General features: G+C 40.4%; 1 protein-coding gene across 1 annotated transcript in view; it reads left to right on the top strand.

The window, feature by feature from the left end:
- Window positions 1-538: 538 nt before the first annotated feature.
- LOC100023259 (annexin A11-like) overlaps window positions 539-18,715 on the top strand; it is a 60,318-nt gene continuing 42,141 nt past the window's right edge. The window contains 3 exon segments of the mRNA XM_056816123.1: window positions 539-577; window positions 580-831; window positions 833-1,369. Of these exon segments, the coding sequence (XP_056672101.1) occupies window positions 539-577; window positions 580-831; window positions 833-1,369 (828 nt within the window).

The following is an 18,715-nucleotide window of genomic DNA, read 5'->3' as shown; positions in this document are numbered from 1 at the left end:
CAGAGGCAAATGTGTGTCTACTTGGTTTGATTGGGTGATTCAGGGACAATGTGAGGACTTTGAATTCCTAGGCAGAATGCTCCTGAAACTAGAAAAAGGAGATTTCCTGGGCAGCACCAATTTCACTCCCAACTTTTCATGACTCTATTTGGAGTTTTCTTGGTAAAGATACTGTTTTGTCATTTTCTTCTCTGGCTCAAATTACAGATAAGGAAACTGAGACAAGCAGGGTTAAGTGATTTGCCCAAGGTCACAGTTAGTAAGCATCTAAGGTTGGATTTGAACTCAATATGAGTCTTCCTAACTCCAGGCCTGGTGCTATATTTATGTTGCCACTTATATGCTTTTAAAAAACTTTTATTAGATTCAGTTTCTTTTTTTTTAACTTAATTTTATTTATTTTAAAATTAATTTATTGGGGTACCTCCCTTCTTCGCCCTGCTCGGAGGAGGGCCCGGAGGCTGGGGACCGAGCCAGAGGAGGAACTCGAAGGCATCAGTTCGGGAGGGAAGTGTGCTGGGCTGGGCAGGTCTGAGCAATGAGCTTTCCAGGCTATCCCCCTCCGGTGGGCGGCTACCCCCGGCAGCCCCAGGTGGTAATGCCTGGGGGGGCAGCCCGTACCCCCCCACCAACATGCCCCCGATCGGGCTGGACAACGTGGCCAACTACGCCGGACAGTTCAACCAGGACTATCTTTTGGGGATGGCTTCAAACATGGCCCGGACATTTGGAGGCGGGAACATGCCAAATATGTATCCTGGAGCCCCTGGAGGTTTTTCTCCCATTCCTCCCGGGAGTTTTGGGCAGCCCCCTCCTGCCCAGCAGCCAGTCCCCGGCTTATGGAATGTACCCGCCTCCGGGAGGAAAACCGCCTTCAGGAATGCCAGCATACCCGGGATACCCCGGAGGCCCTATGCCAGGCCAGCCCATGCCTCCTCCTACACAGCAGGCTCCAGGGGCCTATCCCGGCCAGCCACCCATGACCTATCCGGACCAACAACCGATGCCACCGCCGTGCCAGCAGCCAATGCTACCTCCTGGGCAACAGCAGCCCAGCTACCCTGCATACTCGGGCTCCGTCACCCCGGCCGTCCCTCCAGCCAAGTTTGGGAATTGCGGCACTATCACAGATACTCCAGGCTTTGATCCTGTGAGGGATGCTAAAGTCCTGCGGAAAGCCATGAAAGGGTTTGGGACCGATGAAGATGCCATCATTGAATGCCTTACAAGGCGCTCCAACAAGCAGAGGCAGCAGATTCTTCTTTCCTTCAAAACAGCCTATGGGAAGGACCTGATCAAAAATCTCAAATCAGAACTCTCAGGGAATTTTGAGAAGACCATCCTGGCTTTGATAAAATTAATTTATTTAGTCAATTTAGAATGTTATTCCTTGATTACAAGGATCATTTTATTTCTCTCCCTCCCCTCCCCCCACTGTTTCCACAGCCAATGCACAATTTCATTGGGTATTACATGTGTCCTTGATCAAAACCTATTTCCATGTAGGGGCTACATCCCCAACCATATCCCCCCCCCCCCCCATGTAATCAAGCAGTTGTTTTTCTTCTGTGTTTCTACTCCCACAGACTTTCCTCTGAATGTGGATAGTGTTCTTTCTCATAAATCCCTCTGAGTTGTTCAGGATCACTACATTGCCACTAATGGAGAAGTCCATTACATTTGATTGTACCACAGTGTGTCAGTCTCTGTGTACAATGTTCTCCTGGCTCTGCTCCTTTCGCTCTACATCACTTCCTGGAGGTTGTTCCAGTCTCCATGGAATTCCTCCACTTTATTGTTCCTTTTAGCACAACAGTATTCCATCACCAACATATACCACAATTTGTTCAGCCATTCCCCAATTGAAGGGCATCCCCTCATTTTCCAATTTTTTGCCACCACAAAGAGAGCAGCTATGAATATTCTTGTACAAGTCTTTTTCCTTATTATCTCTTTGGGGTACAAACCCAGCAGTGCTATGACTGGATCAAAGGGCAGACAGTCTTTTAGCATCTTTTGGGCATAATTCCAAATTGCCCTCAGGAATGGTTGGATCAATTCACAACTCCACCAGCAATGCATTAATGTCCCAACTTTGCCACATCTCCCACAGCATTCATTACTTTCCTTTGCTGTCATGTTAGCCAATCTGCTAGGTGTGAGGTGATACCTCAAAGTTGTTTTGATTTGTATCTCTCTGATTATAAGAGATTTAGAACACTTTTTCATGTGCTTATTAATAGTTTTGATTTCTTTATCTGAAAATTGCCTATTCATGTCTCTTGCCCATTTATCAATTGGAGAATGGCTTGATTTTTTTGTACAATTGGTTTAGCTCTTTATAAATTTAGTTATTAGACCTTTGTCAGAGGTTTTTGTTATGAAGATTATTTCCCAATTTGTTGCTTCCCTTCTAATTTTGGTTGCATTGGTTTTGTTTGTACAAAACCTTTTTAATTTGATGTAATCAGAATTATTGACTTTACATTTTGTGATTTTTTTTCTAGCTCTTGCTTGGTTTTAAAGTCTTTTCTTTTCCAAAGATCTGACATGTATACTATTGTGTGTGCACGTAATTTGATTATAGTTTCCTTCTTTATATTCAAATCATTTACTCATTCTGAGTTTATCTTGGTGTGGAGTGTGAGATGTTGATCTAGACCTAATCTCTCCCATACTGTCTTCCAATTTTCCCAGTAGTTTTTATCAAATAGTGGGTTTTGGTCCCAAAAGCTGGGATCTTTGGGCTTAACATAGACTGTCTTGCTGAGGTCACTTATCCCAAGTCTATTACACTGATCCTCCTTTCTGACTCTTAGCCAATACCAAATTGTTTTGATAACCACTGCTTTATAGTATAGTTTGAGATCTGGGACTGCAAGGTCTCCTTCCTTAGCATTTTTTTTTCATGATTTCCCTGGATATCTTTGATCTTTTGTTTTTCCAAATGCAATTTGTTATGGTTTTTTCTAATTCAGTAAAAAAGTTTTTTGGTAGTTCAATAGGTATGGCACTAAATAAGTAAATACGTTTGGGTAGGATTGTAATTTTTATTATGTTAGCTCATCCTACCCATGAGCAGTCAATGTTTTTCCAATTGTTTAGATCTAGTTTTAATTGTGTGGAGAGTGTTTTGTAGTTGTGTTCATATAGTTCCTGTGTTTGTCCTGGCAGATAGATTCCTCAGTATTTTATATTGCCTAGGGTGATTTTCAATGGAATTTCTCTTTCTAATTCTTTATGTAGAAATGCTGATGTGGGTTTATTTTGCATCCTGGAACTTTGCTAAAGTTGTTGATTATTTTGACTAGCTTTTTGGTTGATTCTCTAGAACTCTTTAAGTTGACCATCATATCATCTGCAAAGAGTGATAGCTTTGTCTCCTCATTGCCTATTTTAATACCTTCAATTTCTTTTTCTTCTCTAATCATTACAGCTAGTGTTTCTAATACAATGTTAAATAATAGAGGTGATGATGGGCATCCTTGTTTCACTCCTGATCTTATTGGGAATAATTCTAGTTTATCCCCATTGCAGATGATGTTTGCTGGTCATTTTAGATATATACTGTTTATTATTTTTAGGAAAGGCCCTTCTATTTCTATGCTTTCTAGTGTTTTCAATAGGAATGAGTGTTGTATTATGCCAAAGGCTTTTTCTGTGCCTTAACATTCTTGAACAAAAAGGAAAAATGGACATGGAAAGAATCCACTGATCATTGCCTGAAAGAGATCCCAAATTTAACAATTCCAGGACTATTATGGCTAAATTCTAGAACTTGACCTGGGGAACAAGGAGAAAATACTGTAAACAGTCTGAAACCCCCCCCCCCAAACATTTAAATATTATTGAGTCATAAACAGGATTATATAGAATATAGTGACTTCTACATGAAAAAACTGAAAGGCATGGAATATGATATTCCATAAGGGCAAAGGATCTAGGATTACAATCAAGAATTACCTACTCAGTGAAACTAAGCTAATATTCCAGGGCAAGAAATAAGCATTTAATGAAATAAGGACTTCTAGTCATTTCTGATGAAATAACCAGAACTGTGAAGAAAATTTGGTGATCAAAATTGGCACTCAAGAGAAGCATAAAAATGTAAAAAGAAAAGAAAACAACTCAAGGTACTCATAGAGCTAAACTGATCACATTCCTACATGGGGAAAGTGTTTGGATACTTGAGATTATCTATGGTACAAGAGATACTTGAGATAATCAAGGGAACCAATGTGATTAAACTGATTTCATTATTACATAAAGTGATAACCAAGATACTTAAGAGATCTGATATAAGATATACTTAAGGTAATCAAGGGAAACAATGGTGTTAAACTGATTGAATTACTATAAAAGTTGACACCAAGTTACTACTTAAGATATCTATGTTAGTTGAAGAATCTAAGTTATCTAAAATACTTAAGATACTTAAGGTATGGAAAAAAGGAACAAGTGGTGAGTTCCCCTTCTTTGGAGTTTGGATGACCATTTGTCAAGTATGTTATAAGTAGGGATTTCTTTAAGATAGAGGTTGGGTTAGATGCCTGCTGAGTTCCCATCCAACTCCCAGGTTCCATGACTACAAAATCAGGGTGCATTTGTAGCTATCAGTCACAATACTGATAAACAAAGAAATTTTGACATCTGGCACAGTTCAAGCATAAACCATTCAGCAAGCATTTATTAAGTAGTCACAACATTTCAAGCACTAGGAATATAAAGAAAGACAAAAGCAGTTCCTTCCCTCACAGGGCTTACAGTTTACTTGTTTGTCATTTGTTTCAGAAGAGGACCAATGCCATCACAGGGAGATGTTTGACTTGTGTGTGAATTGGATTTAAGTGAGGCAGAGATCCACAAAGTCATCAGGCTTCACTCTTTTCCAGAGTCATTGGAATCAAGTAGCAAGATAAAAGTCAGGATGACTTATGATGGCCCCAGATGCAGTAGGTGACCTTAGCTTCTTTGATGTCTAAACAAGCTCCAAGTGCTCCACAGCAGTTGCTTCTGCCACCTTCATGGCCATTGGAACAAATTGTTCTTATCCACCCATTTCACCAGGAGAGGTGAAGACATGCTTGGGGTAGACATCCCAAACTCACTGATGGGTTTGAGGCATATTGGTTATTCTCATCCTGGTTCAGCCCATCTTCTGAGAGTGTTTTACTGGAGTGTGTGTGTGCTTGTTCATTCTACAACTTCTTGGAGTCACAGGCAGAAGTTGGGGAGATGGATGAGCAGCCCTGAAAAGGGTTTGGCAAGCCCTCACACAAGAGGTGCTAATCCTTCCTGCAAATCCCATACATCCTGGTTGGGGAGACAACATCTCAATAAGTAGGTCATTATAAAATACCCAAAGAATGGGTAAACTTGGAATGGAAGGATCTAGTAACTGGTTGGAGGAGGCAGAGAAACTCTTTTCAAGAAGTTGGTATTTGAGCTGAGTCTTGAAGGCAGAGATATATTTTTTTAACCCTTATCTTCTGTCTTAGAATTGATACAAGTTCAAAAAGGCAGAAGAGGGGTAAGAGCTAGGCAACTGGAATTAAATGACTTGCCAAGTGTCATGCAGTTAGGAAGTGTCTAAGGCCAAATATGAACCCAGGACCTGGTCCAATCTCCAGACCTGGCTCTCTACTGAGTCACCTAGCTGCCCTGAAGGCAGAGATCTTAAGAGGCAGAGAGGGAAATGATGTAGGCATGGGAGCATTCAGTGCAAAGGCACTGAGATGGGAGAATAGAGAAAGGAGATGGAGTGCTATATGTAAGCCATAAGCAGATAAGTATAATTGTAATAGTAGAGGAGTATATAGAAGGGAGTAGAATTCTCTTTCTTCTTCCTCTCTTTGCTGTATTTTACTATTTATTTTGACAGTTAATATTATAATTTCTTCCTTCCTTCCTTCCTTCCTTCCTTCCTTCCTTCCTTCCTTCCTTCCTTCCTTCCTTCCTTCCTTCCTTCCTTCCTTCCTTCCTTCCTTCCTTCCTTCCTTCCTTCCTTCCTTCCTTCCTTCCTTCCTTCCTTCCTTCCTTCCTTTCTTTCTTTCTTTCTTTCTTTCTTTCTTTCTTTCTTTCTTTCTTTCTTTCTTTCTTTCTTTCTTTCTTTCTTTCTTTCTTTCTTTCTTTCTTTCTTTCTTTCTTTCTTTCTTTCTTTCTTTCTTTCTTTCTTTCTTTCTTTCTTTCTTTCTTTCTTTCTTTCTTTCTTTCTTTCTTTCTTTCTTTCTTTCTTTCTTTCTTTCTTTCTTTCTTTCTTTCTTTCTTTCCTGTGTATTGGTTCCAAGGCAGAAGAGTGGTAAGGGCTAAGCAATTTGGGTTAAGTGACTTGCTCAGAGTCACACAACTAGGAAGTATCTGAGGTCTGATTTGAACCCAGGACCTCTTATCTTTAGGTCTGGCTTTCAATTTACTGAACCACATAAGTGTCCTTCAGTAGAACTCTTTCAAGAAAAGAAAGGGCCAAGCAGGGTTTGTGTTCACATACTTACTTTCTTACTAAGATATATTGAATTGGTTTGGGAGTTGAGGTATTGGAGTCTTAGTACTAATAGTTAGTATATATTCTGTGCTTTAAGGTTTGCAAAGCACTCCATAGTTATTGCTTCATTTTATCCTGACAACAATTCTGGGAAGTAGATGCTATTATTATCCCCATTTTACAGTTGAGGAAACTGAGGACAACAGAGGGTAAGCGGCTTGTCTAGGATCACCCAGCTAGTATGTGTCTGAAGTTACATTTGAACTCAGGACTTCCTGACCCTCGGATCTCTCTATGACACCAAATTATTGACACCTGTCAATAGTTACTGATTGCTTGGGAAATGTCACCAGGGGGATAGCAGATCAGAAATGGCCATGTGACCCTCTCCCTTATCTCCAGGATTGTTCCTGCCCTTTATTTAATTACACTGTCGGTCTTCCCAGTTAACCCTGCTTGGAGGCTGGGCCTTCCCCACTTCAGTTCCTAAAAAGGCTGAGAGAGATCAAACTAATGATAGTTTAAGGATTCACAAAAGGCTCCTTCCTGCCCCAGCAAAGACATATCTACTTCCCCAAAAGAACCATCTCAAAAGGAAGAACATGATGTCCCAGGGACGGAACTATGATAATCACATGGTCAAAGAGCCACGAGCCTCCTGGGGCCCTATTTCCACTTAAACTTGTCAATTGGCACTTGTTTCCTAAAGTCCATCTGACACAGATAAGGGCAATTCTTTCAACCCTCTTCTGGAATTTTAATTCTTAGGAATCTTTTCCAGTGAGTAAAAATGATTGAGTAATTCCTATGGGAAATCTTAAAAGTGACTATGACTCCCAAATAGGCTGGACAGCTCTCTATGATATAATATCACATGATTCTACACTAGAGGCACTAGGGAATCCCCTACAATTCCATCGTCCCAGTCATTTAAATTTCTTAAGGTTATGTGGAGAGTATCAACTCCAGATAATTAGCCTTGATTTCAGGATTGGAGAATTCTTTGGCCTTGGTTTGGGGCCAGCTGGAGAAGAAGGGAGAAATGTTTCCTTAAGAATTTGGAGAAATGGACATCGGTCAAATTTTATTGTCCTTACTAGGTCAAATTTTATTGTCCTTACTAGATACCAGAGAGGAAAATAGCATGTGGACAAGCTTTGGAATTGTGAATTGGAGTGGGAATGAAGAGAAGATGGAGTAGGGGGAAGAGTAAAGACTTCAGGGGACACAAAGAAGAGAAACTGGCTGAGTCAGAGACTGTTAAGAGGAAACTAGATGGTGAGGAACTTAGGCTTGTGGGTAGAGTCCAGGCAGCCTTCTCCTGGGATGTCTAATTACATTTTCTTTTTTTTTTCTGTGATCTAGTAAAAGCCATGAAAATCTCTGGGAGGTTTATGATATCCTCAGCATATATGTCAGTGCCCTATTGAATACCTTGACCTCTCAGTTTATTAATCTCAATTTAGGTAATTATTTAGCTCCTGTACCTTCATTTTACCTCATCCAGTACCAGGATGCCTACTCTCTTGATCTTGATAATTATCCATAACTATTCTACCTTCAAGAGCAGCTAGATAGCTCAATGGCTAGAGCACTGGGACTGGAATCAGGAAGATCTGAGTTCAGATCTGGTCTCAGATAATTACTAGTTGTGTGACACTGGACAAGTCTCTTAATCCTGTTTGCCTCAGTTTCCTCATCTGTAAAATGATCCAGAGAAGGAAATGGCAAGCCATTCCAACATTTTTGCCAAGAAACCCCTAAATAAGGTCACAAAGGTTTGGACACAACTAAAAAGGATTGAACAACAACAAATCTTTTATCCTTCCTTTTGTTTTATTCCTCCTTATGTATTCTTTGTCTTAACCATAACTTTCACTCATTGTACTCTTCTCCTCTACCAGCCCTTCATCATTAATATACTGGCCACATTTTCCTTCCTTTGCAATCTTGTTAAGCAGTAGCAGTTTAGTTTCAGCTAACCAGTTAGTGGTTCAGTTCTAGTAAGTAATTCAGTTTTATATTATTTTCTTGAAACACTTGCCCCCTCATCCTATTCCAGACTCCAAAGTCCAAACCTGAGTTACTCCCATCATGTGCCTTTTCTGCTCCTATTCAAGTGCTGAAGTTTATGGCATTGATTTCAATGGAGTCCTCACTATTACACAGCAGTATTTTTATTCTTTTCTGATTGACTCTCTACTACACCCCTGAAGCAGCTATTCTAAACCTTTCTTCTCTACTACATCGCCTACTCACTCAGTCCCTTAGCAGAGGATATGGCATTCTACTTTACCAAAAAATTAGAGACCATCCTAATCCTGAGCTAATTTTTCTTCCCAATTCTATATCTCAGAGCTATACATTATCATGCATTCTTTTTTCTTTGCTTTAGTTTCTGAAGAAGATGTGGGTCTTTATCCTTATAGTTCCAAACTACCTATATATGCCTTGGATCCCATTATCCTCTTTTGTCACCTTAAGGAACAATTATATCTTTTTCCCTTTAATCTTCCATCTGCTTTTACCCATTGGGTCTTTTCCTGCTACCTCTAAACAAGCCCACATTTCTCCCATTCTTCAAAAATTTTCCTTTGATCCTGTTATCCTCTCAGGTTATCATCCTATAGCTCTCTTTCCTTTCACAGGCAAATTCCCAGAAAAAGGTGTCTGTTGTTTTTGTTTCCTTACCTCCTACTCATGTAAAAAACAAATCAAAACTGGACCTGTGATTACATCAATGTTAAGAAATGCTGGTGAGGGACTTGCTCTATATATTCAGATCATCGCCTTTTCTGAAACTTAAATATAGATTTAGGGAGTTATTTGGGATGTTAAATGACTTGTCAAGTCAAGTCAAGTCAAAGGTAGGACTTGAAGCCAGATCTTCCTGAATCCAAGGCTAGCTCACCATCCATTATTCAAGCTGCCTGTCTTCCCCCTCACTCATGGTCTCAGAACTTTGCAATGACTTCTGATCATATTAGTTAACTGAAATTTCTCTCTTTAGGGCTACAATTAATCTTCTAATTTCTAAATTTGATGTCCTTTTCTTAATCCTAGCCTTTGGATATTCCTTCTCTTCCTTATCTTTTTGTGAAATTTCTTTTTTTGTGGTTCTCTTCTCTACCAATTTGACCACTCTTCAGTTTCCTTTGTTAGATCATCATTCATGTTCTATTTTCTAAGCATGGGTTCTGTCCTTAGTCCCTCTTCTCCTCTTTTTCCATATTTTCTCTTATCACCTTCCATGGATTTAGTTATCATCCCTCTGCAAATGATTCCCAAACTTAGAAGTTTCAATCTTGATCTTCTGAGTTCCAGTTCTATGTTAATGATTGCCTATGCTATAACAACTTCACCAAGATGTCCCACAGGCATCTCAAACACAACATATCTAAAACAGAACTCATTGTTGATCCCCCTAAACCTACTCCTCTAAATTTTCTTATATCTGGTGTTGTTGTTTAGTTGTTTCCAATTGGGTCTGACTTATAACCCCATTTGGGTTTTCTTGGCAAAGGTATTGGAAAAGTTTGACATTTCCTTCTCCATCTCATTTGACAGATGGGAAAACTAAGGCAAACAGGGTTATGTGTATTGCCGGGGCTACAGAGCTAGTAAGTGGCTGAGATTAGGTTTGAATTTAGAAAGATGGGTCTTTTAGACTCCAAGTCTTGGTACTGTGGCACTTAGTAGTCCTTATAGCTTGTGAAGACATCATTAATCTTTTGGTAACTCATTTCATAACCTCAGAGTCACTCTTTAAAAAAAATCCTTTCCTTCCATCTTAAAATCAATATTATGTATTGGTTCTAAGCCAGAAGAGTGGTAAGGGCTAGGCAATGGGGGTTAAATGACAAACCAGAATCACACTGCTAGGAAGTTTCTGAAACCAGATTTGAACTCAGGACCTCCTGTCTCTGGGCCTGGCTCTCATTCCATTGAGCTTCCCCCTCATCCTTGATTCTTCACTCTCCTTCACCCTCAACCCCATCAATCAATTGCCAAGTTATGTCATCCATTTTATCTCCTCAAAATTTCTCAAATACATCTTTTTTCTCATCACTCAAACAACTACAACCATCATTCAGGCCCTTATCACTTCTTACTTAGACTATTTTGATAGCCCCCCAATTGCCTCTCCATTTCCAGTCTCTTCCTAGTCCAATCCATCCCCAATGCCATTGCTAAAATAATCTTCCTCAAGCATGAAGGTCTGACTGTGGCACTCACCCCTGAAGGAATCTCCAGTATCTTTCCAACTACCTCTAGGATAAAATATACAGTAAACTCCTTTGGCATTTAAAGACAGTATAGAAACCACACTCATTATGGTGGCATAAAATTGGCAAATGAAGGGATGCCCTCCGATTGGAGAATGGCTAAACAAATTATGGGTGATGGAATGGTATTGTGCTCAAAGGAATGATGAACTGGAGGAATTCCATGGGAACTGGAAAGACCTCCAGGAACTGATGTAGAGTGAGAGGAGCAGAACCAGGAGAACATTATACATAGAGATAGATATACTGTGGCACAATCAAATGTAATGGACTTCTCTATTAGCAGCAATGTAATGATCCAGGACAATTCTGAGGGATTTATGAGAAAGAACGCTATCCACATCCAGAGAAAGAACTGTGGGAGTTCTTTCAGAAGAAAAACACAGAAGAATAACAACTTCCTGATCACATGGGTTGATGGAAATATGATTGGGTATATAGACTCTAAATGATCACTCTAGTGCAAATATTAATAATATGGAAATAGGTCTTGATCAATGACACATGTAAAACCCAGTGGAATTACATGTCAGCTACAGGAGGGGGTTGGGGGAGGGGAGGGAAAGAACTTGAATCTTGTAACCATGGAAGAATATCCTATATTAATTAATTAAAATTTCCAAATTAAAAAAAAATAAGGGCAGCATCGAATAAGAGAAACACTGAGAGCTATTCCAATGGATCTGTGTTCTCTGATTCGTGTGGATTTTCCTTCTGACAATTCAGATCAGAACCCATCCATTGCTGCCCAACCTCAATGACTCCTGTTCATGTTCTCCTATTAGTTTATCCTAAGGACTTCACTTACAATGACAGGAATGCTAATAGAACACACAAGAATTGACTGATTCTCGAAGAATACAAAGTCCTTGAGTGTCTGATTAAGGTGTTTTTCTTTTATCATGTAGGTAATGGGAAATCATAGACTTAGACAATGGGAAGGGATCTCTCAGTGGTCATATAACTTAATCCATTCATGGGGGGAAAATCCCCATAAAAACATCCCCAAATTGTCATCTAGGTTCTGCTTGAAGATTTCCAGGGAGGGGGAATTCACTATCATCTCTCTCACTTTCTTTTTAGGCAGCTCTACTTTGCTATAAAGTTTTTCTTGATAAGAAGTCTAAATTTATCTTTTTACAACTTATGTCCACTGTTCTTGATTTTACTCTCTGGGACCAAACAGGAAAAGTCTAATCCATTTTCCATATGACAGTCCTTCAAATATTACTATGTTCCTCGCCAGCATCTTCTCTCCAAGATAAAATACTACTACTAATTGCTAATATTTATATAGCTCACTCATGCCAAGCATTGTGTAAAGTGACTTTAACAGATATCTTTTTGATCCCCACACAAACTCTAGAAGATAGGTGCTATTATTATCCCCATTTTACAGATGGCAAAACTAAGGCGAATGGTGGTTAAAAGACTTGCCCAAAGTTGCATGGCTAGTAAGTATCTGAGATAGATTTGAACTCAGGTCTTCCTGACTCCAGACCTAGTGCTCTATCTACTGTACCACCTAGTTCCCTCCTTTCCTTAAACCAATCCTCATATGACCCTTCACCAACCTGGTTGTTTTCCTCTGGACACTCTGATTTAACAATGACCTTTTAAACTATGGTGCCCAGAACTGAACACATACGGATAAGGTTTGATATTGGCCGACTACTGTGAAACAATCACTTCTCCATTCCTGGAAATTCTGCCTTTCTTAATGTAGCCCATAATTGCATTAGCTTTTTTGGCTATTATATCACATTGCTGACTCATTCTGAGCTCCACAAACCCTCCTAGATCTCTTTGGGAACAGCTCATTTTTAGCAGTATGCTAGCTGTCCCTCTCTTTGTCCCTCTGGCAGATTTGATGAGCAACCCTTCTAGAGCCGTGATGGTGAACCTATGACACACGTGTCAGCACAGACATGCATAGCTATTTTTGATGACACGTGACTGCATGTGGCCACATACAGAGAAGTATGGAACTGCAAGTGACATACCACCGGAGTTGTGCTCGTTTTTTTGGCAAATTTTGACACACCAAGCTCAAAAGTTTGCCCATCACTGTTCTAGAGAGTCAGCTATGGTTTAATGCCTAGAAAGCTATCCAGGAAGTCCTGGGTTCAAGTCTTGCCTCTGATGAATACTAGTTACACATGACCATGGGTAAGTCACTTTAGTTCTCTATATTTTAGGCAACTGTCTAGGAGTATAAGTTGCAAAGAAGAAACTAAAAAAAAAATAGCATATAGCAAGGGCAGCTAGGGAGCACAGTGGGTAGATCACCAGGCCTGGGGTTGGGAGAACCTGTGTTGAAATCTAGCCTTAGATACTTCTTAGTTGTGTGATCCTGGGCACATCACTTCATGCTGTTTGCCTCAGTTTTCTCATGTGCCAAATGAGCTGGAGAAGGAAACGGCAAAAAATGGTATCTTTGTCAAGAAAACTCCAAATGCGATATTGAAGAGTCAGACCCTGGGGCAGCTAGGTAGTACAATAGAGAGAGTGCCAGGTCTTGGGTCCAAAGGACTTCTTCCTTCCTTCCTTCCTTCCTTCCTTCCTTCCTTCCTTCCTTCCTTCCTTCCTTCCTTCCTTCCTTCCTTCCTTCCTTCCTTCCTTCCTTCCTTCCTTCCTTCCTTCCTTCCTTCCTTCCTTCCTTCCTTCCTTCCTTCCTTCCTTCCTTCCCTTCTTCCTTTGTCTATGGAGGAAGCTTCAAGCAAAGGAACCCATTCCCTCCTGGGAAGCAGGTGATTCACAGAAAACTCATTGCTTGCTACAAGTTTAGGAAAATAGTCATCCCTTCTCTTCCTGCTTCTCTGCCCTATTACCCAGCCTAAGTTCCACTAGCTGAACCTTTCCTCTGTAGTTAAAGCCTTGATTCCAGTGGGCCTTGCTTTCCTGAGTCAGTTGGATTAAGTAGTAAAGGGAACAAAAGAAGAGTCCAGAGGCCCCTGACATTCCCACAGTAGCACCTAGATGTGAGAAGCTCTAATGTTAGAAGGGCAGAGTATAGAGGCCGTGAAATTCACAGAACCTGGGAGTTCAGGTGGTTTCCACCCTGGCTGCTGTTAATGACACCATCTGATCCCAGGAGCTTCACACCTTCGTGGTGTGAAGGACCCTCAGGACCAGGACAGTAAGAGTTCACAGACTTTTCCTTAAGGAAGTAAGCAAACAAACACAACTAGAAGAGCACAAATTTTACAAAGATGGGGAGCAATTGCCCATTCCTTTGGCTGGCTCTAGGATTTGAGGTACCTGGGGAATTTCATGGATGGGGGGGGGTAGCAATTTGAATATTCTTCCACCTTCCTTTACCTAATCTTGGAGTATAACTACTATAATCAATCTCTATCTGTTTAATGGAATTTGAGGGTCAGCTAATTGGTACAGTGGATAGAACTCTGGGCTTCGAGTCAGGAAGACCTGAGTTCAAATTCAGCCTTAGATAATTATCAGCTGAGTGACCCTTGGCAAGTCACTTAACCCTGCTTGCCTCAGTTTCCTCATCTGTCAAATGAGGTGGAGAATAAAATGGCAAACCACTCCAGTGTCTTTGCTAAGAAACGCCCCAAATGGGGTCACAGAGTCTGACATGGATGAAAAGGGTTGAACAACAACAAAGCACCCCTCCCAAATCACCTTTCCCATCCAGGAACAGCAAGAGGAGGAGAAACATTTACAAGATAGATTGAAATGCTTGAGAGCTTTCCTAACTGTGGTTAGTTTTATCTCAAAAACCAAAACAAAACAACTCAAAAATGAACTAGGCTAAGGATATGTGTTTTTCCAAAGCTGAATCCCCATCAACTCCAGAAGAAGCATTGCTGAGGAAAAACTTCAGACAGAGGTAGAAACAGTAGCAACTCATCAGAAATATCCTGGGAGAGAAACAATGAGCAGCTCAGCACAGGAGTGTGGCAGAGAGCAGCAGGAATTCATCACGGGGGAGCATTATATTGGTGACATTGATGGACATGAAATGAATTGTTAAGTCGTTATTTTTCAGGCCTGACTTTTTTTTTAAAACCCTTAGCGTCCATCTTGGAATCAATACTATGTGTTGGTTCTAAGGCAGAAGAGTGGTAAGGGCTAGGCAATGGGGGTCAAGTGAGTTGCCCAGGGTCACACAGATAGGAATTGGCTGAGGCAAGGATTGAACCCAGGATCTCCTGTCTCTGGGCCTGACTCTCAATCCACTGAGCCACCCAACTGCCCTTCATATTTTTCAGGCCTGTGACTTTGTGATCCATTTGGGATTTTCTAGGCAAAGATACTGGCATGGTTTGCCACTTCCTTCTCCAATTCATTTTGATGTGGGTGGGCAGGAACCAGCAAGCTTTCCCACAATAATTTGACAGATGAGGAAACTGAGGCAAACAAGGTTAAGTGACTTGCCCAGGGTCACAATGCTAAGTAAGTCTTGAGGCCAGATTTGAACTCAGGAAAATGAATTCTTCCAGGCTCCAGGCAGGGCACTCTATCCATTGTACCACCTAGATGCCCAGGAAATGAATTACCTTAATAACGTTTATTTTTCTATACATGGTAACACATGGCTACTTGGTAACAAATGTTGGGTGCCCCAACATATGAATTATTTGGTTGTTTGTGTACCCTGTGTTTATCCCATCCCACATGGATGGTGTGGTGACCTGAAGGTCCTCTGAGTAGTATGGGAGCATTTTTCTTGTAATTAATTTTGTCATGTTATTTAAAGAAATGCCCCTCGCTTTGAAGTCCTGCATACTTGGATTGGATTTGTAAAAGAAAAACGGTGGGGGCTTGTGAACTAAGGTTTTTGGGAGACCTTGACCCACAATGTGTCATGAAGCTATCTAAGGATAGCTTTCTGGGGACTGTGATAGAGACATGAAGAGAGAGAGGTTTTGCAGGACTTGTGGACAAAGACTCAGGGCTGGAGATCTAGCTCTAGATGTCAGTCAAGAGAAGATTCCAATAGAATGTTCCCAGGAGGGCAGTTGGGGGCTTTTGCTGGCCACACTGAGAAGAGAGGGCTTTTGGACTTGGTCTCTGACTGGAAGTCACACTCTCTTGCTCCCTGGCGGTTTGAACCTGGCTGAAAGACCTTTGTGAGGCTGGTTTGGTTTTTTTGCTTTTTTGTTTTTTGTTTTTGTTTTTGTTTTTGTTTTTGTTTCTCTGGCTCTGAGCAGTGGAAGCTGACTAGGGGAGAAGCTTTTGAGTTGGTGGTTTATATGAGAGTTGAGCTGGCCAGGAGAATCTGAAAGACTTTTCTGGATGAAGAAGAAAGAAGATTCAAACTGTTGTTTTCCATCTCCCTAACTGTCTTAGCATCACAGTTTGTGACTGGAATACTTCCTCAACACCCCTCCCCCTAAAATTATCCTCGTAGTTTAGAGAAATGCTCATCCCTCTTACCTCAGTTTCCCATCCTGTTATCCCAATAAACCCTTGACTGAGAAAGCAACTAGAGTATTTTTATAGTTCACTCAGGAGGGAGGGAAGAAATAAAGGCTTCAAGAAGTATTGGGAGGTGGAGGAGGCAAGGGAGGAGAGGGTTGGAAAAGGGAGGGAGTGAAGGGGGGAGGAAGTTAGGAAATAGATTGATCCATTAGTAGGGATCATTAGACAAACCCTAGAGCAGTCCCTTGTGTACCAGCATTCCTATGTGATAGCATCCCTCAGCATTTCTCTGTTCTACCTCCATTACAAATAAGCAGGTTTAGGTTCCTGTAGCAGCTCTCTCTAGTCAAAAGCCAGAGAACAGCAGTTCCCCTCAGTCTACCTTCTCTATTTCAACAAGTAATAGTTTCCAGTCAGTTTATTACTCTATCTCAATAAGTAATAGTTTCCCTTCAGTTACTTATTTTATTTCAATTGGCACCCAAGATGGGACTCAAACCCACAATCCCTGTATGAAGGGGTAATGTGGCTAATTCAGAGAAAACTAGTTGCTTGTTCTAAATTGGAGAAAGTAGTCATCACTTCTCTACCTCTTCCTCTGCCTTTTACCTGCCCCAAGTTTCTAAACTTCCACAGTTTATGATTTCATCAGTGTGGGCACTCTTACCAATTCAGATTATAACTCCTCTTTGCTTTAGTAGATCTTTGTGAATTGTTGAGGCTGAAAAATTTCTTCATCTATTAGCCAAACTTCTCCAAATTTAGGTTGGCCAACCAATCGATCAATCAATCAACAATCATTTTTTAAGTATCTCCTCTGTATCAAGGGCTATCCTAGCTGGCAGGGATACAAATGAAAATTTACTTTAAAAAAAAAGCTAACATTTTACCAGGGAATGCAACATACATCCTGGAGAGGTGACCAAGCAATAAACTATAACAGATTCTAAGTTGTTGAGTCATAGGGCAATCGATTTTTATGCTCTTTCCAATAACAATGATACTATTAATTTGATTATTGTTCTCTGAGCAAAAGGTGAAGAGCAGGGGATTGGGGACCCACAGAAGCAAGACTATTGACATGATCTCTAAGTAGGCTAGTCTCTGGGATCTAGACTGTGCTTTATCTGATCCAGCCATCCATGGGGATGCTAGGATCAAGCTACCTCTCCATGGTATTACATATTCAGATCTACTTTGGGGAATGTTTCAAAATAGAATGGATGAACTCTCCTGGTCTCTGTAGGTTCAATTCAGAAGGAACCAGTAGGTCCTGGTGGAAAGAACAGGGTAGATTACAAGATGCCAATGTTGGCCAGGTCCTGGTATCCTTGTGGATGGCTGAATAAAATGAAGACTGATCCTTAAACATCCAACATTAACAGGTCAATCCTCCAAACCTTGCCTACTTTGTAGGACTGACCATAGGTTTTCCTCTGATGAGGTAGCCTTCTACACCATAGGGTCATCTCCATAATGCCATGATGAAGTCTTAAAACAGTGATTTTAATGTTAACACTAATTTGACATAATGAGGAAATGCTATAAGCTTTAAGCCAATATGGGTTCAAATAAAAATAATTTCAAATTTCTCTGGAGATGAATAGCATTCTTTGTCACAAATCCTTCAGAATTGTCTTGGATCATCGTGTTATTCCAAATAACTAAATAATTTACAGTTACTCATTGGATGTGGCTGTTGTGTATGAAGTTCTGATTCTATTTACTTTCCTTTGCATCCATTCAAGTAGGTGTTTCCAGTTTTTCTGAAACGATTTTACTCATCATTTCTCATAGCACAATAGTATTTCATCACAATCATATGCCAAAGTTTGTTCAGCCATTCCCCAGTTGATGGAATCTTCTCAATTTCCAATTCTTTGCCACCACAAAAAGAGCTGCTATAAATGTTTTTGTACAAACAGTCCCTTTCTACTTTTTTGGATCCCTTTGGAGTACAGACCTAGTGGGGGCATTACTGGATCAAAGAGTATGTGTGATTTTATAGCCCTTTGGGCATAGCTTTAGATTGCTCTCCAGAATGGTTGGATTAATTCCCAACTTTGCCAACAATGCAGCAGTGTCCCAGTTTTGCTATATCCCCGCCAATATTTGTCATATTCCCTTCCTGCCTTATTAGCCAATCTGATAGATGTGACGTGGTGCCTTAGAATTATTTTCATTTGCATTTCTCTAGTCAATAGAAATTTAGAACATTTTTCTCATATGACTATGATAGCTTTGATTTCTTCATCTGAAAACTGCCTGTTCATATATCCTTTGACTATTTGTCAGCTGCTGAATGACATATTCTTAAAAAGTTGACTTGGAAAGAGATCTTTATCAGAGAAATTTGTTGTAAAAAACTTTCTCCATTTATTGTTTCCCTTCTAATCTTGGTTTCATTGGTTTTGTTTGTACAACTTTTAAAATTTAATATAATAAAAATTATTCATTTTACATCTCATACCATGTATTCTCTTCAATCCTATTTCCTCCTTTTGTTTCTTCTCTTTCTCTCTCTTTTCATTCTGCTCCTCCTCACAAATATTTTGCTTCT

Source organism: Monodelphis domestica, chromosome 1, assembly GCF_027887165.1.
Source record: "Monodelphis domestica isolate mMonDom1 chromosome 1, mMonDom1.pri, whole genome shotgun sequence".
NCBI classification, from domain to species: domain Eukaryota; kingdom Metazoa; phylum Chordata; class Mammalia; order Didelphimorphia; family Didelphidae; genus Monodelphis; species Monodelphis domestica.
Note: the sequence above shows the minus strand (reverse complement) of the source record. Positions and strands in the feature narration are given on the sequence as shown.